The 23,080-nt window shown below is 30.8% G+C and overlaps 2 protein-coding genes across 4 annotated transcripts; one reads left to right on the forward strand and one right to left on the reverse strand.

Annotated features, from left to right (window-relative positions):
- Positions 1-163: 163 nt before the first annotated feature.
- LOC105194659 lies at positions 164-6,775 on the reverse strand. Of its 2 annotated transcripts, none has more exons than XM_026130881.2 (8): positions 6,531-6,775; positions 5,787-5,894; positions 5,209-5,418; positions 2,416-2,970; positions 2,006-2,075; positions 1,766-1,928; positions 448-672; positions 164-369 (listed from the first exon to the last, which is right to left on the reverse strand). In XM_026130881.2, exons 1-8 carry the CDS (start codon positions 6,555-6,557, stop codon positions 342-344), a joined length of 1,386 nt encoding a protein of 461 aa, XP_025986666.1. In that variant the 5' UTR covers positions 6,558-6,775; the 3' UTR covers positions 164-341. The 2 variants fall into 2 exon arrangements, with proteins under 2 accessions (XP_025986666.1, XP_025986665.1); XM_026130880.2 differs by having other exon boundaries at positions 164-387.
- A 1,923-nt stretch (positions 6,776-8,698) lies between these two features.
- On the forward strand, positions 8,699-22,699 carry LOC105194658 (probable 4-coumarate--CoA ligase 3). 2 transcript variants are annotated; one of them, XM_026130876.2, is made up of 10 exons: positions 8,699-9,318; positions 15,708-15,997; positions 16,325-16,532; positions 16,697-16,866; positions 16,972-17,161; positions 17,555-17,709; positions 17,968-18,151; positions 19,125-19,450; positions 21,051-21,246; positions 21,512-22,699. In XM_026130876.2, the coding sequence occupies exons 2-10, from the start codon at positions 15,761-15,763 to the stop codon at positions 21,595-21,597; spliced, it is 1,752 nt and encodes a 583-aa protein (XP_025986661.1). In that variant the 5' UTR covers positions 8,699-9,318; positions 15,708-15,760; the 3' UTR covers positions 21,598-22,699. The 2 variants fall into 2 exon arrangements, with proteins under 2 accessions (XP_025986661.1, XP_011157991.1); XM_011159689.3 differs by lacking the exon at positions 8,699-9,318 and adding an exon at positions 12,258-12,629.
- The last annotated feature ends 381 nt before the right edge of the window (positions 22,700-23,080 follow it).

Raw genomic sequence — 23,080 nt, forward strand, 5'->3', positions numbered from 1 at the left:
CAAAAGTTCATTTAACTGTTGCGCCGAGGATGAAAGTCCAATCGTTATCGCAATCGTACGTATTCAATGCATACCTACACTCTTTATCTTCGAAACGTGATATGACGATGCAACATTCTTAGAAGATAAGAGAATAAAGAGAAATGGAACGAGCAAATTGATGTCGTGTCCACGATGCAGTTTATTCACATTCGGTATACAAAACACGAGGATAACGAGGATAACGAGAAAAATGAGAGTGAGGAGTACCTCCGCTCCGAGTACCTTCTTTTGTGCAGAGATCCCGGATAAGATTTTAATCATCGCGTATATGCACTTCCTTCCTAATTCAACTCGTCCGTTTACAGACGAGTGGTCCTGTTGTAGCAGCTGTAAGCAGGAGGATCACTGTATTTTGCGACGTAGAATATACATCAGGTCTATGCTTTCGCGCGCGAGTCGATATACCTCTCCAGAAGTCGCCGCTTCAGCTCGGGCGGGTAAGAGACATAGATATAGTGATCGGGCATGTCCTCGCTCGATTGGGGCAGATCGTCTCCGTGATCACCCTTCCGTCTTTCTAACCTGCCTTCCTGAATATTCGGGTCGTGCAACGGAGAAATACTTGAGCGATCCATGCTTCCGTTGTAATCCATGTTTCCGCTACCGTCCAGTCTGTCGTCATCCGCAGTACTGCACGCAACGAAAATATAAAAGAGTTAAATTTCTAGTTACAATGCAATGTAATGAACAATGTAAAATATGAATAGTATCTTGGTAATAATACTGCTGATAGATATTTATAACAACGAAAAGAAATGATAACTTACATATGATAACTTATTATTTCTATTATTTTTCCGAAACTTTTTTTTAATATATTTGAAATCGCTTTATAATTGTTATTGATTGAAAACGTGGATTAAAAAAAATAAGCCATCTGACATAAAGTAACACAACATTATATAGGCTTATTGTAACTCTTTCGGTTTAGTAGTACGCACATGTACCAGTGTCTTTAAAAAATATCTTTGATAAAATCTTCAGATTTTTTAAATTTATTTGAAGCCAAAAATAATATAACGAGAAAATAAATCCCCGTTCAAATTCAAAATGATGAATATTGCATTTCGTGTTTCAATTCATTTGAGTTCATTTAAATGTAAAAATATTCTAGAATTCTAAAGCGCGAAATTAAAACAAATGGCAATTTTTAATTTATTTGCATTTATTGGCTGAAAAAATTTTATCTAACGATATTTATGTTAAACATAATGTATAAACACGTGTAATTTTTAAGGTTCTCGTATGTTAATGATTAGAAAAATAACTGATGATATGAAATGTTATTAATTGATACTTATAGATGCGAGTGAAAAATGCCCATGATTTCATTACAATTTAATAATATTTTAATTCTAGATTCGCCTTTTAGATCAGTCATTTTGAATTTTTATATTTTGTATTTTATTTTTGCATTCAGTGATTTTCTAAACCTTTAAAAATAAATAGATAGTATATCCTATTTCTAAAAAAAAAGATTCGAAAGGGTCAAATAAGTGTATAAATATATAAATCATTACATAAATAGTATTTCTTGACTATCTATAATTTTTTTTTTATTCAACACAGACCTTGGCTGTTTTTTTATCAGAAAAAATTTAATTTTTTTTCTTTTTTTTTCCAGAAAAAGTAAGAAACATTTTTATTAGAAGCACTTAATCTAGAGTCGATTAATATTTTCCAAAGAAGTATGAGAAGAGTTTTTTAATCTGGCATGACGTACTTGAAACAAACCCAGATTACGTAGTAGCATGCGTAAATCGACGAAAACAGGAGCAGCATGAAGATAGTCAGGAGATACCAGGGTGTATGACGCTGCGGTCTTTTTGTGTCTTCCCAGTACTTGTCACAGCTGAGATACCAGCAGATCGCTCGATTTAGCTCCCCTGTTGATATTAATTACGATCGATAAGGAAACATTAATGGCCGCATCAAGTGCGACTTGCGTAACCAATTGTCATACCTTCGATTTCTTGGAAATCTCGTACAGAAAGATTAGTTAGCAGTCCGGCAATGCAATCGCGCACGAGTATCTGTTGTTGATAAACGCAGTTATTGCATATGATTAATATTTACAGACAATGTCTGCAAGCACGTTTTGCATGCTTATCTCTCGTGTAATAATAAACAAGATCAAAGATCGCGTGCTATAATATTCAAATCGGGATTGCGTAGATTCGATCATAACTGAATTATCTGATTGTTTACAATACACGTTCCAATGTGCAAGAGACCAGTGCGTGAACTTTTAACAGAGTAATGCTGTTTCTGATAAAATAACGTGTTTTGATAAAAATATTTCAAAGCTATGTCAAAGAGACATCAGGTAAAGTCACAATGGCCATGCAATAGCTTTAATTCGCAGTAACTCACTTCACATTGGGTCTTCAGTTTCTGTAGCTCCTCCGGCTTGCAGTTGGACTTTAGCTTTCTCAAATGCAGCCCCCGCCGTCTCTGCTTTTTGTCGACGGCGGGTAGCGCCGCTTCCACCAGATTCTCCTCATCCTCGACGTCCTCCTCTTCGTCCTCGTCCTCCTCATCCTCCTCGCAGTCACTGTTCTTATTATCCGTTTCGGCGATCTCGCTGTGATACGACGATCTCGCCAGTCTGTGATTGTGCATGTCACTGTCATCGTGGTCATCGCGACGGCAATAACGCAGATTTGTCACCGTTCCACCGCCGGCGACGGAACAGGACTTATCTGTAGGATACATCCTGGCGATGCCACGCGACCCGCACGGCACGATAGAAGTGCTGCGCCGCTGTTGCTGTTGCTTCTGCTTCTGCTGTTCGGTATTTTCGCGCCACACTTGGATATCGGTGTTCAGATGACCATCCTCGTCCACCGAATTCTCGAAGTCGCGGTTGCCCAGCACCTCGCAGCGCATGATGTCGCAATAATCCGCTAGGCATACCGCGTCTTCTGCCTGGAAAAAAAAAACATGTTTTCATGCCTCTCACATCTTTACTAGACCCCGATCTACTACTGATAAAAAAATATTGACTCGTTAAAAAGTTTAACGCCGACGCGGTCACGCTGAATCGGTAATAATTTTGCCAAGATAAAGACTACGCAGTTACAATTAGAAAGAAAGAAATCTTTAAGAAAATACATAGAGGGAGATCATCAATTATGTATTATGTTTTCAATACTACTAGAATTTCATTACATACTACTTTGTTTTTGGTATCTATTTCTTAAATAAAAATGAAAAAAAAACAAAAGTTTACAAATGTAAATACAAACTAGAAAATATCTTCTATCATATCTTCTATCATATAACAGTTGATGATATAACTGTTTATATAATCAAAAATATAACGAAATAATAGCAATATGAGCCGTTACTGGATGTTTGTGTGTATATAATAATTTTATTTTAAAACACAATCCATTACATAAAACCGGAATCTACAATATAATATTAAAATTAACAAGCAATTTAATAGTTTATGCTAATAGTTTATGCATCTATAACATTTCTCATCCTATTTTCAATCACAGAAAAAACGAATAAAGAATTAAGTTTTTATAATAATATTGTTTCAAATTTTGCAATAATAAAGTTCTAAATTTTTTAATAAAATAATCAGAAATGAATCTCTCTCTTTTTCTCTTTCTCTCTGACAAAATGAACTTTGAAACTGACGTAGTAGACAGTAATGTTGCATTTTTTTCTTTTTCTTTTACATGTATTATCGGTACAAAATACTAACTTAATGTAGATAAGGATTCCTAAAAGCCTTTTCGCAACATGTAGCGCAACAATATGTAAAGATTAGATTAGATTACTAATTGAATAGGTAGTTCTATTACATAATGCTATGCCTTTTACTTTTTCCTATAACTATAGGATAGTTTCTACTATCCTATAGTTTGTCTTATCGATAGGTGTGCTGCACCTCGATTTTATAATTAAAACAGCATGTGAAAAATATAAATATTAAAGTTTTAGAACAAATGTGTAAAATAATTTAATATTATTAAGAATGGAATAATAAACTCTCAAAATTAAAATAAAAAAAATAATGAATAAAACAAAGCTAATAAGAGTCTAAAACGCGGTCGAAGAAGCGCAAAATTACAATAATTAATAACGTTTATTCTTCACGTATACATAATTTTAAATAAACGTTTCTTTGGAGCCATCATCAGTCTTACAAAAATAATTAACGTAAAGAGACATTCCTAGAACCCGCGAGATGAAGTCACCGCTACTAACTACGGTTGCGAAAACTATAGTATTGATTTTCTATTAAGCCCTAAAGGAACAAAACTATTTTTAGATATTCTTGTGTTTTATTTATTTAATATGTTTCTAGCTTTATGAGACTTATAGTAATTGATTTTAATGATTTAGGCACTCACTGGACTTTGAACAGTAAGCATGTTAAATTCCGACATTTAATCTTAATTTATTCGGACATGGTGCGGCCGATTAGATCACATACATTTTTATTTAATGTTTCACATTACATTTTTGACCTTTGACAGTAAGTCACTTTTAAGAAATCTTTACTTTGATTTTTACGGTCAATTTCGACCTTATCTCCATGTAGTGATTATCTAAAGGCAGTCTTGTTTTTTCAGGGCTCAACAGAAAGATAACACTATGATTTTGGTAACCTTGTTAGTGGCTTCATCTCGCAGATTCCAGAGATGTTTTTTTACGTTAATTATTTGTAATGCTGATGACAACTTCAAAGAGAATTGAAACGTTTATTTTAAATACATAAAGAATAAACGCCATTAATTATTATATTATAATTTTGTATTCCTTCAACAGCGTTTTAGACTCTTATTACCTTGTTATTTATTAGTTTTTTATTCTAATATTATCAATAATATACTCACTATTGTTTAAAGTATTCAATTTGCAAAAGAAATTGTGTCAATTTTCTTCTCGCTTTTGAAGAATTTTTTTTTAGCAGATTGTACATCGAAAACAGCTACGAATGTATGATTTACGGGATTTTACTTCTTTAATTATCTAAGCAGATTTTGTTTTCATTAATATTAATATAGTGCAACGTTTAGTTTTCGAGAAGTAAGGGAATGTCGCTTTAACAGATCTACGCCAGTATTGGCGATTTTCCTTTATAATTATGTATTATATTTTCTGGCAATAGGATTATCAACAATTTTTACATTTCTCAATACTTACTGTATTAACATTGCTTCTATGTCTGTTATCGAAGTGGACGTCGAGGTGTTTCTCTGCGTAGAAGGACTTGCCGCAAAGGCCGCAGGTCCATTGTGATGGTCTGTGCTGATGCTTCGCCTTTTGTTGTGGCCGAAAAATATCTCGACTCTCGTGGAACGGGCATTCCAATGGCAATTCTACCTGATACTTCTTCAGTATTGGAATCCATCTCTGAAATTTCGGCTTAATAAGTTATCTCGTTCTCATCTCTTTGTAACTTCTTAAACTATTGTTGACAAGACTATTATCGAATTTCCGAAAAATATAATATTTGTTTTGTTTCTCAAGCAAAAAGATAATTTTTGCATCAAATCGTTTGATTTTTAAATTTTCGCGCATAATCAACTTACAAATTAATTTCAATTATTTTAATAAAATTAATAATACACTCATCTCTCGATTTACGCGATCCGTATTACACCCTTGTTCGCACGTTTAATAAATGCGATGCGCGTTATACACGTATTGAGTACTGCGTAGTAAAAGTAGTATATCCATAGACCGCGTAAATCGAAAGGGACGAGTGTATTTTTTCTTACCTTGTGAACTATCCTCCTCACTACAGACGCTCGGTCGCGGGGGCATGATATTTTAAAGACACTGGGACCCGGCCATGGAATCACAGATAGAAGCAACACTGCCAAAACCTAACGATAACAAAACGTTACTTAATCGCCGTAAACACGTGTGCGAACATGCACGCGTCTTTCGCATGCAAAAAGTGAAAAAAAGTTTAACTTTGCAACTTTCTTTTCGTTAGAGAGCTGCAAATCATCGATTATCTTTCAAGGCAGACGGAAGAGAGAGCTCCTCACGTTCTATATTTACATAGACGCTCTCGTACGGCATGAAATGCGGTAATACTTTTTTTTTTTTTTTTGACACAATATAGAAAGAGAGCTTTCTTATTCACGTGCATGATATTTTAATTAAGGCCGCATTACGATCGACTAATAAATGGCAAACGTCAAAGTGACGCACGAATGCATGTATGAACCTTATACACTCCGTAACAATATTGTATATGTACATAACTAAAGAGTATTCTTCCTTGAGGCACACATGCATAAGTAATGCAATCGATAAAAATGTCGCCACTCGCTCACGCACATTGACATCTTTTTAACCATCTTTAATCACGACACGAGAAAGCGTGTTGTTTCCTTCTTTATGAAAATCTATGACTATTATTAAACGATTCCAATTTCGCTCTATGAATCCCCCGGACACGCCGAGTGAATGTGACACGAGATATACGATGAACTATATAAGGGGATGATTACCTCGAGGTGAAAGGGTTGGGTCTTCATTCATAGCCCAAATGCTGCGTGCAAGAGTAACCCGGCGCGACGATTACTTTACTTCGAGACGGTGTTGTTCGTTCTCTGAGAGCAGTTGCTTCTTCTTTGCGAGTAGCCACCAGCCGAGGGTATATGTAAGTTGCAACGGGGGTGCACTGCAGGGTCCACGTCGACATGGCCGTCACCCTTGAGCGCAGGTTTCAAGCATATACAGGGGCGTCGCAGTGTCGATATGTGTACTCCTATGGGTTGTTAGATAAAATAAATTTAATCACGTCTGGTACGTATCAGTTCATTGTGAAATCCACATAAATTTTCTCACAATCAGTGAAATCAAAGTGTAAAGTATAAACGTATTTAAATTTTGTTTTTTTAAATATTGTTTTTGTAAAATATGTTTTTATGCTACCTTTGTAAAATGAATATTTTGCTTATTATCTTATAATTTTGCATAGTTTTGCAAATATTTTTTTTCATTTACACACACACACACACACATAAAAAACTATTTATACATAAATGACAAAATACTGTTAACATAAAAGAATAATAAAGTCACAAATTTTTTTTTTAATCCGTTATTTTAATATTATTGAATTCGTAATTAATTTTAAGCATATTTAATGAAAACACGTGTGTATAAATTTATAAACACGTTGAACTACATTTTAATTTTTGAATACGTTTTACTATAATATAAGGCATTCTGAGACGGTCCTGTCTTACTAAACGTCACCAGCGGCGTCGGCGTCGGCGTCGATGAAGACGCGCCGACGCATTATTGCTTCGATAAGCTCGAATCGACCAATGCGCAAGTACTGTAAAACTAGCGGTTTTACAAAGAATGTGTTGCTACATTCATTGAAACCTGTAATAAAATTTCGAAATTGTGCGCTTCACGCTTGTGTTGTTAATATATCAATATAATTATTCAACCTTTGAACGCAAATAAAAAAAAGACAAGAGTTTGAGTCGCGTATGTCTTGTGTTCTTAAATAATAAATCATAAAATATGTAGACACATTATCATACGATGGAATATGCGTAAAAAAATTTACATATATCAATGATAAAGCAAGAACTCAAAATAAAATGACGAACAGTAATCCTATTTACATAAATTTCATAGTTAATAAAAAATAAATGACGTAAAACCAGTCATGATTTATTTTAATGTCATTTTGATATATTGTAACATGTTATTTTGCTTGGACATTCGAAAAGAAAAGTATAAAAAATACTAATGCGTGAAAGAGCGATAGTCCGGTCAGTGCACTGGGGAAATCCGGTTTCTCCGAAATTGCTTCAGGTATCTAAAAGATGCACGAAAAATAGTTGCAGCAGCAAACATCCGCGTGTCATAACTAAATTTCAGTTGTATACGGCTAAAATTTAACTGCGTGCAGATTCTTGCTAGTGCAATAAACAGTAAGTGTTAATAAACTATTCTATTTTTTCTGTGTATCTGATGAAAAGTCAACTGAGCGAGTATTGCTTAATCATAATTTTTGTATTATATAACATATAATGAAAAAGAAACGTAAAAAACAAAAACATCAATTATTGTCAGTATTTTAAAAATGCTTAAATATAATGGAAAAAAATAAAACAGTGTTAACTTTTTGCGAGTTAATCTTTTGCGTTTTTTTTGCTGCTTGCCTATAGTTCAATTAGGTTATTGGTGCCCGATATTTTTAAAAAGGTTTTTCAGCTCTAAAAAAACTGAATAAATTCTGGTACACTTTTTCGACATTCCAGAGTACTATTTCACAGTTGTTTAACCCAAAACATTTTTCACTTTTTTTATGTGTCTAAATTCAAAATTCAAAATTTGACTTGGTCCTCAAATTCCCCGTTGGACTACGAAGATCCAAAATAGTGCAAATCACGTGCAAATATATTTAAAAAAAAATGTCCGCAAGTTTTATTATTGTGTAATGTGCGAATGCTTGAAAGTTTTTATAACATTTTCATTCAAGAAATTGAATGTATGTATATTCGCATGATAGTATTGATCCATCGTGGTAAATGCAACGCACTCCTCGTTGCTCGAGATAAAACGCTAGATGGCAAGAGAATGAAATATTTCACATCTTTGACCTAATATGTTTGGAAATAAAGTTGCGACGAAGTAAAATTTGTAGCGAAGTGTACGGAAGTAGGGAAACGGTAAGACGTAGGAGGGTAGGGAAGGAATTCAAAAGGGAAAACAATCTGAATCGAAGGGGACGGTTCCAAAGGCAATCTCGCTGCACTGAGAATTTGAAAGATCGGAGAGTAGGGAACGATTCAAATAAGAAAATAAATGGACCATTCCGGGTGTTTGATTGACCCGGAGGAGTTGCTCTCGAAAAGCGGTACCATGAATTCAAGAGAGCAGGAACAGAGGGAAAGAAACCGTGACCAGAAATCTGAAAGAAACCGCTGCCTGAAAGAGAGCATTGATCAGATCCATCTGATATTGAAACGAGTAGGCGTCAAGAAATTCGCTAGTCCAAGAAAAGTGAGGTAATTTATTGGTAACCGTCGAATGAGTGGTCACCGCCGGAGGTCGAGCGAGTCCAGGGAACTTTGAGCGATCTGCCCAGGGATGACCCGGTTGAGCAGCGACGATGCGTTGCATCCAGGCAGACGAAGAGCCGTCATCAGGAGAGCCTGAAAGTGAGAGCCACGGTCCGGCGGTACAGCATTGCAGTAGACGATCAAGGTCCCGCGAACGGTAACCTCGGTGGACGAACGTGGCGATCAGTCAGCAAGGTCTATCTCTCAGGTCGGATCATTTCGATTGTTATTATTATCGCGCGATATTTACGAGCTTGTTATCGTTGTTGTAATAAATTTCATATAATTATCGTAACGCATTGCTGGACGAGTATAATTTATTGTCAATGTTGGAAAGGTGCGGTAATAAAACTGCTGTAAACATCGATAAATACATGTATGCATTCTATCCATAATTTTCATGAAGTTAATTGATGATTTCCTCGCCCGTTGTCGCTCATTCGATTCCACATCGCGGAACCATCAGAACCGTTACAAGGTCAGAGGAATATGTTTGTTTTAACTTCTTTATAATTGATCTATGTCTGAATTCATTTTGAAATAGCTTCTATTAATAAACTTTTACACACATACTTACCATTACTTTTATGTAAAGCCATTCCATAAGCCATTTAGAAATTGACATATAATTTGTTCTTATTGGAGCAACAATAATCTGTTCTAAATTATATGTCGAGTATTAAATAGATTTAGTAATAAAATTTGTTCTACAGAATTTAATATAAATAAAATATCTAACATAAAATCCATTACTATTTTAATATACCAATCTTTGATATCAAACAGTAAAAAAATTCATAAATGTAAATAGTTATATTATAATTATATTATTTCAAGACACATATCAAATGTGTTTGTATATTGCTTGTTATATTGATAAATTCATCAATATTAACAAAGTAATCATAGGTGAAAAAAAAGAGATAATTTTAGAATATTGTAAAAATATTATTAAATTGTAATATTAATGTTATATACATCAGATAATATTTTATCATTCTAACAATTGAATATTTATTAATAGTGATACAACCAATTAAATAAACATGATTTAAAAAATCGTATTGTACATATAAAAGAAATAGTATTAATTAAGAATTGTAATAGATTTTAAACTATAAATTTATGTGTGAAATCTAATGTATAGATTTGAAAAGCTTCTTATTATTCATTGTAAAGATATGTTTTACGTAATTAATATACAGGTTGTCCCAAAATTAAATGTCAAGATTTTGGGAGCGTGTAAGAGATTAAAAAACTTAGGACGGTATTCATAGTCGTAAAATATTTTCAATCTTCGATTGAAAGCGTCATTAGTTATAAATTTAATCATACATTAATTTATTTTTTTCTTTTGATCAAAGATTGAATTGATTATTTACGACTATGAATACCGGCTTAAGATAAAGATTTGTTTTTGCTTCATTTTAAAAAAAATCGCTAAAACAAAAACTTTTTTCAATTTTTTCAAAATTTTTTATTTGGATCATATCTTTCATTCGAAAAAAGTCCAATGTAAAAAAATTTTCACTTATTTATTACATAATGTTACGTTTATTTATATTTTTACTTCCTTAATAAAAGTATTGCTTAAAATGTTGGCTTCTTGACAATCACTAGATCAATGCAAGCATTATCATTATATCTAAACAGATCGTATCGCAACCAGATACTTCTGATGATATTTGGCGTACTGCAGTAACGATTCGGTCTTTAAAAAGTTCTCTTGAGTTGATTGATAACGAATAAATTTCTACAATATGCAATAATGAAATTATAATATGTAATAAGTAAATAATAAATAAGTGGAAGAATGTAAACTTTTTGACATTGGATTTCGCTCAAGAAAAAAATATGGCCTAAATAAAAAAATCAGGTAAAAAAATTTTAAAAAGATATTTTATTTCTTTTGCGACTTTCTCTAAAATGAAGTAAAAACAAGCAATGAACTTTGCGCCTGAGTTGTTTTGATCCTTTATACTCTCTAAGTTCTGATATTTAATTTTAGGACACCCTATATATAGAACAAATGTGAGCGTTGCAATGAATGCAAGTTTACGACATCTGATCCAAAGTCCTTGTAAAGCAGTTTTATAATCTTTTCTCAAATAACTCTATTCTGTTTCTCATTTACGTTACGAAATTTTTTATGTATTTTAATTTTTGTAGTATCAGCTTTCACATCAAAAATGAAGAATCAAGAAATAATTTTTCTTTTGTTTTACTTCTTCTGTAAAATTGAATAAATATCGCAATTTTTTTTACTCATTCAAAAAAAAATAGTGGAATATTGCTGAATAAATAAAGATAAATTTTAATAAAAATTATAATTCTAGTATTCCATTACTACTAGTAGTGAAATATCCACTACTGAAATATATTTATAAATATATTTATTTGCAATTATTATGTTATTTTAAAAATCTTAACTTATTTCTAAAGTAGTCACTGCAGTAATAAATCATTTGTATTTTAGGCAGAGATTATTTGTTGTAATTGCATTTTTCAATAGCCCTCAGTATTTATATTTATTATCTGATTTTTTCATAATGTATTTTTTCATTACGTTATATTTTTTTGTCGAAATTGTCACATATATGTTTTGATTAATTAGTTAATTGTATGAGTAATTAGGCAATTGACAATTATACTCAGAAAAAAATTTTGTTGAAAAACTAAAATATTTAGTCCGATACAATCAACTAAGCATTCAACAATTGTTAATTGTATTAAAAAAAAGATATAATTCATTCATGTCAATCTTTCAAATTTTTTAATCAAGAATTAACGAAATCAACTCAATATTTAGTTAAACATAACTTAATATTTTACTTAATATTCTATTATGATCCAAAAGTGTATTAACATTTAAATTAAGAAAAACAATTAATTAACGATTAATAGTGGATTTTAGTGCTCAATAATGATTTCCTAGATGAATTTTCTAGGTAATTTGTATACATGTGCAAGTTTCTTCAAATTGCGCGATAAAAAATATTTTAATTTTTGAACGCATGTTTTCAATGTCGATATATTTTTAACTTCGATTTGATATTACTGATGTACGTAACAGCATATGAGAATCTTGATGATGGTACTTTTTTTATTTCATTTTTTCTCGTTTGCCTCGTGTACACGTTTCCGGCGTGGCAAGTCGACGGTGGGAGGAGTTAAATATTTTCTCGTCTGGTCTGAAGTTCAGTTGGATTGTTGAAGAACTCGACTGGCAGTCCGCCAGTGAAACTGGCCACGTAAACATTGGTGACGGGACGATCGATCGACGACGATCTAACTGGCAATTCCTTAGTTCGCGCGAGTTCTTTTAAATATTGTGCATGTATGAAAGTTCACGCCTGAGAAAAAGTTACAAGTTTTAGCGTCAGAACATTCCAACAAGGTTGTGACGTTATAATCTTGTTGGAACATAAGATACTGAAATATCGCCATTAATAAGATAGCGTTCTAACATCTCTAAAAATAGATCTGCTACGATTCACTTCATACGGAGAGAAAGAAAAAGTAAGATTAATTTAAATATTTATAAAGCAAAATATTTTTGAAAATTTAAATAATATTTTATGTAGTATTTATTATATCTAATAAAGTATTTATTATATCTAATAAATACTGTACTAGTGAAGATGACAAAAATATGTTTTACAAAGACAAAATAAATTTATTTTTGAGTAAATTAATAAAAATATTAAAATGTAATAAGGAAATTTAAAATGTAATAAGAAAATAAAATTTAATATTAAATATTATATATTTAGACTAAACGATCAAACAATGTAGTACTATTTTTTACTAAATATATAAAAATATGTATAAAACAATAGTTTTTAATGTATTGCGATATTACGATTTATGTATTTGATTTTGTGACTGCGGAAAATTTGAAAATAACAAATTTAAACTTTTGACAAGTGAGGCTAACTAATGTGTTCTACAAACGTGGAATTCTAAATTATTAAAAACAAATATAATATTCACATAATAACGTAATTATTAAAGTAAAAGCGCTTATTAAACGTTCCGTTTAAGAACAGTATTTATATAGATATCTATAAGAATAACGGTTTGAATAACGGTTTGATTTTTTTTTAAACATAATGTAATGCGCGCTTTTGAGATAAACAGTCTTTTTTCTCAAATTCTTATTTTTGCGAATTAGCAAATATCTATATTTGGACTTGTACGTTATGACGAAACTTACGAAATACAATATAACGTAATGCATAATTAATAATACGATATTAATAGCATTTCGTATGCGCTGTACTTTTTCATCCAGATAGAGGTGAGGTAAGCACCATAATTTTAAATAAGTAATAAATAAACCTACCATTTTTTTTTGAATTATGAAACTTACATGATGAATGATTGTATGAATATTATGCATACATAATATGTATGTATGTTTACGTATATTTGCGCGTGCAAGATCATTCATTTGACCTTTCGTTCTATTAATTTGCCGCTATACAAACGTAATAATATTGCTTTTCTGCCACGTTATTAGTATTTATTGGTTACAGAGAGAGAATAGAACCAACTTTAATTGTGCACATGAAATTTCTTGGAAATTTCTTAAAGTGTAAATAATCTGTTGTGATATTTTGAACTATTTTTGCGTACGTAATAGCCTTAAATTAAAAATAATGATTATTAAAATACTAAGTACTTTCAAATCTCTAGTAATTGTTATAGTATTAAATAAATGCTCTAAGCAATAAACATTTTCATAAATAAAATCAATTTTTTAGTATTAAACTTTTTTCTGTGTTGTAATTAAATATAATTATTTAAATAGCTTATTTCATTAAAAACTTGTTTAATTAAACGTAAATTAAACCTACATTTACCTACATAAAAAAATAATATGATTTAAAAATTATGTTAATATACATATATGTTGTATGAGACTTGTAAAATAAGAAGTTAAATTATAAATCAGTCTAAGTAAAAAATAATTAAATTATGGAAGAAACTTTCAACATAATCATACTCTTTAAATTAAGATGTATTTTACAACTATAATTTATGCAAATTTTATATTGCAAAGAAATGATACAATGCAAATAACTGAATAAACTGACAAAAAGAAATAATGTATTACTGTAGCTAATATGTTTAATAAATAATACATTCATATAGATAATTTACCTAAACAAAAGTTGACTTCAATTTCGAGCAAATAAAAAATTATTTTATTACTTGAATTTTTTAAACTAGATTTCTTTATTGACAATCATAACGTATCAATCTAAAACTGCATTTAGTATAAAGTAATAATCTAATGGTTAAAAGGCAGCCTAGAAAGCTGCTTTTGAACTTTGGACGGTTCATACATTATCTGACTGATTAAGATTTTGATTGTGCTTCGTTGACTTTAATTATATTCCGGTTCTTAGGATGAGTTAGCATATATGTGTTTATATATTTGTAATTGACCTACTTATGTCAGTTTAGCTAGACATGATCCTGACATAAATATTAATTTGTATCATTTGCTACGAGTACGAAACCATTTTTTAGTATTATTTAGAAACTAATACAGTTAAGGAAAAAGTTAACTTGAAAAGTTAACTTGAAAGTTAACGATAAAGTTAACTTGAAGTTCACTTGTAATCATAAAATACAGCTATTAAAATATACGAAACGGCAACAATGACGCATGAATAATAATTGGAAATATCGTCATCGCATATTTTATGATATTTCATATATGTGTAGTAATATCTTTATAAAACTAACGTATTACATATATTTAAAATATTTATATAAAAGTAATTACAAATACAAATATTAATTGCGAGTTAACAATATTTTAAGAATTTGTATATCTTTTGTAGATAATTATACATATACATGTATGTATTATATAATTATATTTCTTCTCTCTGTTTACAACAATTTAAAAACTAATAAATAAGAACTGGCTAGCGTTGTTTACATATTTTTTATGTATAACATATTCATTAATATTATTATATAACTTTGTTTTCTAAAAAAAATCATTATAAATAAAATTTAATTTTAATGTTTTACATCTGTTAGAAACTTTTAATAAAATTAATGAAGCATTTTTATGAGCTTACTCCATTAAAAAAAGTCAGAGAAGAATTTTTTTTTTTATAATTTTTTTAATTGAGCGTTACTTATTTCCTTTCAAAATTCTATTGCGTGACAAGAATAGGAGAAATCATTTTATTTTTCATTATTATCTATTCATATTTTGTGGTTTTTTAATGATTACATAACCATTAAGTTCATTATAGTAACTTATTAATTCTGATTATTAATGCTTAACAAATACATTTATATTATGAATGAAAACGAAGTCTTAATGACCTGTGTATCAAACAATATATCCGGAGTCAATATTTGAGAAGGCAATATTTTATACTTTATTCTTTAAATCATATTTCAACATAGAATCTGCATAAAATAATGAGATAAATAAATGTTAAGAAAATACATAATCGTTTAAAAAAAATTTATGCAATTACTTTTGAAACATGTAATTACCGTTATCTAGTATTTATTTTACAGTTCCCTTTGCTATCTAGTACTAATTATCTATTATCTTTACAGATTACGAGTAGTGCAATTAGTTACTGATAAATTAGTAGTGCCATTGTACAAGTATGGCGACACAAGCATTTCGTGGCATTCAGAAGCTGAGTCAAGTGTTCGATGCAGGAATAAGGACACTGAACCCCATATTAAGACGTGCATCGACCTCATCGCAGGCTAGAATTGTGACGGGACCAAATAACGAGAAGATTATTATGTCTTCGTTTGGCAATGCTTCTTATCCGGAAACTTCGATCCACGAGTTCATTTGGAGCGACAGCGAGAATTATCCTAATCACATTGCTTTGGTAATTTTTTTTATCTAATATATAGATCTATTATATATATATATATATATATATATATATATATATATATATATAAAAGATAGAAAAATCTATTTATGCATAAAACTTCTGATTAATCGAGCGTTACTTTGTTCAAACAGACCAATATAAATTATTTAGCAAATTTTAATAAAGAAAAAATTGCGCGTATATGTAAAAATTGAGAAAAAATGTTTTCAAAGACAGAAAATGTGACCAAATGTAAATAGCTATTAGGCCCATTTGTAAACGGCAAACAGATTACGTAAAGAAATTAGACATGTTGTCAATTTTTAATATACTTTGCAGGAATGTGGCGTAAGTGGTAAGAAGTATACGTACGCGCAAGCCAAGGATGCGACAAGTTATATCGGTAGAAGTTTGCGGAACATGGGTCTCAAAAAGGGCGATGTGGTAGCACTAGTGACACAAAATTTACCGGACACAGTTTTAGGTTTTCTTGGAAGCGTGTCAGGCGGACTTGTTGTTACTACTGTAAATCCGCTTTACACATCTGGTAAGTCACTTTACGTTATATATTTCAAACATTCCATTTTATTTGAAAGATCCATATACACATGGAAGATTTAACATGGACTATTTAATAAAATAAGTAGTATGGGGAAGTGGGCGAATTAAGCGTATTGTTACAATATAGGTAGACCTGATGAAAATTTTCAGAGGAAATGCGGAGACAATTTTTGAAAGTTAGTGCAAAAGCAGTCATTACTTCGACCGCAATTGCATCCGCAGTGCTCGCTACAACAAGGTCATGTCTTCCACGTGAAACTCCTTTTATCGTGATTGACGATAAGAGTGGTTCCATGCCAGAGGGTTCGATACCTTTTGACGTAAGTATCAAGAAGGATATTCATACGGATAAATCAGCAATATTTAAATGTTCCGAAGAAAACGATTAAGTACAAATAAATATGAGTGTGCATAACATTTTTCAGGATCTCATAACACGAGGCAAATCATTATCACCTGTAAATCCAAACATTAATTGCGACGATCTAGCGGTTCTACCATTTTCAAGTGGCACTACTGGATTACCAAAGGGTGTTATGTTAACGCACCGTAATTTGGTGTCTAATATAATGATGGTTCATTCCTCTTTCGGCGATACCTTTCGTCCTACTACAAGTATGCTACAACTATTTATTGAACAAGCTATTACTTTACTAGGCCATAGCTTCTACTTGACAAAGAGATTCTTTTCTTTGATTATAAGCAGAACGCTACAACAATTTATAACAAAAATATATCATAGATTAAATACAGCGTTGTAGAGTATAAATATAGAGCTACATTAATATGAACTGCGGAGGTTAATAACCATCTCTTAATAGTTATAGAAAGTAGTAACTTTTCCACAAAATAATAGAACGTGAAAATTCTACCTTTGACCTCATTCTCAACAATAGTCTGTACGACATACTAGTTATTTGTCAATTCATCATGTAACTACTTAGAAAGGCAAGTATAAGAGTAGGCAATATTGGATACAGTTATTAAAATTATTGATTTTTTTTTTAGACACATATCAAGAAGTAATACCTGCAGTACTACCAATTTTCCACATTTATGGGATGAATGTTATGGTATTTCCGCGTCTTACTTTCGGCGGGAAGATAGTCACTATTCCAAAATTTGAACCGGATATGTTCGTCAACGTATTGGAGAAAAGCAAGGTGATTAGTTTCTTGGTGTGCATGAATAAATTTACTTTTCAGATTTTTTTCTGTACATTTATTATTAAAAAGTTTGATTTATTAAGCTAGAATGTCAGACTAAGCTCGAATTTAAATTAATCTAAGTCTTTTGTGACTTTACAATTTCATATATCGTCGATTATACATAAGAAAAATTATATTTTTCTTGTGTAAAAAATGTAAAGAAAGTATTATGAAAGGTTTAAAGCATTAAATTTGCGATATGGCACTTTACAGGCGACTGCACTGTTTTGCGTACCACCCATAGTGCTATTTCTAACGGCTTCCCCTCTTGTGAAGAAACATCATTTCGAGCACATGCATATGATGATTAGTGGTGCCGCGCCGCTCGCTCAAACAGACGTCGATAGGTTCTACGAGAAGTACAACATTGATCCTAAAGTTTTTAAGTTCCATCAAGGTGGGTGTTCGCAAAATCGTGCCGTCGAAGTGAAATTCTCGTTTCGCTAGTGAACGAGATGTTTATCGAGTTTCATAGATCGAATTTCCGGGGTCGTGTTTCGACATGCGCGAGCTTTGAAGGCTCGGATATATTTTTTTTTTCAGGTGAGGAGAGAAATATCGAAGAGAAAGGGGGGAGGGGGGCGAGTTTTGCATTTGTGAGCTTTGCGAACCTGAACAAACGGGCGGTGTATACGTTCAATTTTTAACGAGACCTGACAAATCGGCTACGCTGACCCTGGAATAAAGTTCGTCGTATCGAGACAGTGGCATTGTATTAAATTTTACTCTTGTTTGAATAGTTGTTTTGATGTGCGTTTGCGTTGTGTAGAATTCAACAAATTTATTGCGTTAGTTTAGAAAAAATGTCAGTATTAACTGACAGGATCCATTTATTTAATTTTTTTCACAAAATGGTTTTATTCGGATATAAATATCTAACAATCTTTGTTCAGTGAAATTGTTTTTATTTCAAACAGATATGATATTTTAAATTACATTTCAGTAATGCATCGCAAAATTAATTAATGTTTTTTCATATCATATCGTAATTTCCTTTATCTCGATGAATCAAATAACTATTTATCTCACATTTGTAACTATTTAAAAAATTCTTATTGTAATTTAGAGTTTACATTATTATGAAGTACTTAATTTTCTGATACAAATCAATATAAAATAAAATCTGAAATAAATTAAAATCTATTTAATCCATATAGAAAATTAGTACTTCCAATATTAAATTGATTAGGTACTATTATTAATACTTAAAATAAGTAACTCATTATTAATCAATTTAATACTTCGAATATTAAATTTCCCTAAGAAAAATATAAAAAAAAGGGAAAAGAGAATCGATGGAATATAACGAAATATTTATTTCGACAGCAAGTTTGATTATTTAAAGACTTAAAACGTTTTTTTTTTTTAAGGTTACGGATTGACGGAAAGTTCGCCAGTGTGTTTCCTCGAACACGGGAAAAAATATTCTAGCATCGGGCAAAATGTAGCGAGTTGCCAAGTACGCCTGGTGGATCCAACGTCGCAGGAGAATGTTAGTATTCCAGGTCAAACCGGTGAGTTATGGGTCAAGGGACCTCACATTATGAAAGGATATCTCGATGACGAAGTTTCTACAAAGAATACTATAACCGAGGATGGTTGGTTGAAAACGGGTGACGTCGCATACTTCGATGAAGACTTCGATTTCTATATTACAGATAGATTAAAAGAACTCATCAAAGTCAAAGGATTCCAGGTAATAATTTGTTCTGACAAGAATAAGAGTGCTTTTTTCTTTTCAAACTAGAAAGATATTCGACCGATACATGTAACACAGTTACTAAACAAAAAGGCCTTTTCGGTAGTAACGGCGCGCAGTTTGGTTGAGTCTGAGAAAGTATATAAAATCACACGATTGTTTAGTAACTGTTTTTCTCTTTTCGTTTTAATGAATTATATCTTGGAATAATTAATTTGGTATGTCATTCAAAAATCAATATCTTTTAAGACTTGAAACTTAAATATATTTTATAATTATATAACCCAAATTATATAATTTCTTTATTTTAAGTTTATCGAATAATTCTTCTCAATTTTTAGTACATTTATATTTATAGAAATTTAACTTACAATTCACAATTTAATCGACTATTTTTATTAAATAAAAATATTATTAAAAATGCTTTTTAATATTCACTGTCAATGAAACTAAAAATCCGTGCATTCACATTGCATACATATTATAAAATTTTTAGTACTGATATAATAACAATAATGGCAACGACTTTTGAAATGCAGTTTAAAATATAAAATACAAAACATTTTTCAGTATTATAAAATATAAAAATAAATAAAATTTATAACTGCATTCATTACGTACCATTAATCAATATAGCACACTGATTTGCGATCTGAAGAAATGTGCAATATATTGATAGAATAGACACAAAGATAACAGGGAACGATAAAAAAGAAATGATAAGAAAAAGTAACGGCTGAATTCATTAGGCCAATGACACATAGAAAAACATAATTAATCTGTAAGCTAATCGGCAAATCAAACTAATGAATCTAATCGATAATCGACAGCAGTAACGTAAGAAGGAGCAAATCAAATATGATTTTTTACTACTTACGATTTACTGTTTACGTTTTTCTAAATATTTCCAGCTACGCTGTTAATATAGAAATATAACAACGTTACCATTACCGTTATTGACAAAAAAAAAAAAAAATCTTTATCAAAAAAAGTAATGATCGAGCTATAAGTAACGCGTTATTTCTCATATGTATATTAGACTATTCGTTTTTGGACTTTGAACTTATTGATTATCTCATTTTATTACCGATGGCTTTCTGATAACTTCTCAATTTACTGCACTTTATGTACTTTTCTATAACTTACTGTAAAGAATATGAAATGTTTATTAATTTTGTGTTACAGATAGCATAAATTTTTATCACACGGTTAACTCGTGTTAACTGTTATTATTAGAATTTCATTATTTCTTTTCTTTTAGAGCTTTAACTTATTTATATTATATTACATTAAAATTATTTCCAATAAAATTGATTGAGAAATTTTTGAATATGTTAAAATATTCGTATTTCATTCCTTAATTTCCGATAAGAAATTTTATTACGCTAAAAATTAGTTTTAGATTGATCACATTGCTGAATTTTATGATTATACACGTAGCTTAGGAAAATTTGTAGATAATAAATAACCGTTGCAATATATCTAAAATACGGTCGCAAAGTTTGAAAGTTCCACCATGTGATGGTATCTTATTCCTTGGCAATATTTAAAATGTTCACCAACTTTAATTAAAAATATTATTTTCGCCTGGTTGAAGGTACCACCGGCGGAACTGGAAGCTGTGTTAAGGACGCATCCAGACGTGGAGGAAGCGGCAGTGATTGGTATTCCACACGAGAGACATGGTGAGGTGCCAAAAGCATTCGTGGTGGTGAGCAAGGGTAAGAAACCTACGGAGGACGAAATTAAAAACTTCGTGAAAGGGAAGGTCTCCGACTACAAGCAATTAAAAGGTATAAGTCGATCATCTCAACTGTTACAGTACGTTATGATTTTTAATTGTCTCGCAATTATTTTTAATTAGTATATCGATTGTTATCACTTTAGAATAGTTATTATCTAGATATTTAAAGAAATATCGCAAATACTTAGAAAAAATTTAATTATTCTGTAAATCAATTAAATTAGATGTAAAAATTCAGAGCTAAAAAAGAGCTAGACAGCTTGAAGTTTTATTACGAAAATTCGAGAATTATATTACATTTTTCTTTTTCTTAGGTGGAGTCACATTCGTTGACGATATTCCAAAGAATGCGAGTGGAAAAATTATAAGATCAAAGTTAAAGCAAGGCTACAAGTCTTAACGTTACCAAAGTGATGTATTTTTTATAAGAGAATTATTAAAAAAAAAAAGATGTTAATGATATTAAAAATTGTACAGCATGTTGTACAAAGATAAATAGAATGCAATTTTCGGACGAGTAAATATTATGTTTACGTGTACAGTTTTGTTAATGAAACACTATTTTTGATATAAATATGTATATATAGATTACCTAGTTCGTTAGAAATAGAACGTAATATCAAAAGACATTGTTATAACTTTAAGAATAGTATAATTTTAATTGCAATATAATATTAATTATAAACATATATCAAGTAGAATTTCTTTCAAGAAGACAATTTTTTGCTAGTATTGAAGATAATTAGAAATGTTTGAAACAATATTTACTGTGTGTGTATGGACAAAAGTCCTAATACGAAGATGTTGAGGATATAATAGTTTTTTATTATTAGCGATCGAAATTTACGAATTGTAGAACTGACATGTCGTGCGTTCAAGCATATAATATGACAAGTAATAAAAGTGTTATGGCAAGTAATATCACGTATCGGTTCCTTTCACAACAATAGAGATTTTCATATAAATATGTGACGATATTTTCATTAAGAAACTATTTCTGGTTCTACACGGAACCTATTTGAACATTATATATGCATAATTATTATAATATCGGAACATATCATAAAGTATTCATTAGCGAAATATTACGACATGTGTCACCTGTCAAAATTAATTTTATAATCACGTTTATTTGTCTCGTACAAAAGATGTCAAGATTCCAAAGTTTCGAACACATTGGCAAATTGTGATATGTAATATGTGTGCCTGAATATGTGCAAATTGTAAATTAAAAATTTAAGTATTAAAAATAACAATGAGAATTGATATTTATTAATTTTTTGTTATTACTGTTCATTAATAATTATTCATTAATATGTGTTTGAGTGTATGTGTGTGCGCGCGTGCGCGCATATGTTCGTGTGTACAGCACAAGACAGTGTATATAATGTATACAATAGCATACATATGTTTTAATAATATTTTGATATAACTATTGTATCTTAGTTTGTACTTAAAATTTACATAATGTTAGTCTGTTGAATAAAACGGAATTTTATAAATTTCTGTTTCTCCTGTTTAAAGTGCTCCCTCGATATGTCATTTATAGTCCGGGATGTAATGACACAAATTTTTGACCAATATCGACAAAGCTGATTTTCATTTGTTTTTGTGTTATAAATGAATAAAATGACCGTCAATCAGCCCACGATTCCGCGGGACGGGGAGCTTCCACAGTGTCTCAACAATGTAAAAAAAGAAATGTTAATATTAACGAAAAGTTAATATCGACAAAGCTAAAAATTCTTGTACTTACTATTGACAACATGAAATGTCGAAAGGATACCGTCAGCCGCGGCAACTGCAGAACGTCGTGCGTCACTCATATTAATATGTGAAATAAATAAGGTAATTATGCAGGGGGACTCAGTTCCAATCATGTT

This window comes from Solenopsis invicta, chromosome 11, assembly GCF_016802725.1.
Source record: "Solenopsis invicta isolate M01_SB chromosome 11, UNIL_Sinv_3.0, whole genome shotgun sequence".
NCBI lineage: Eukaryota > Metazoa > Arthropoda > Insecta > Hymenoptera > Formicidae > Solenopsis > Solenopsis invicta.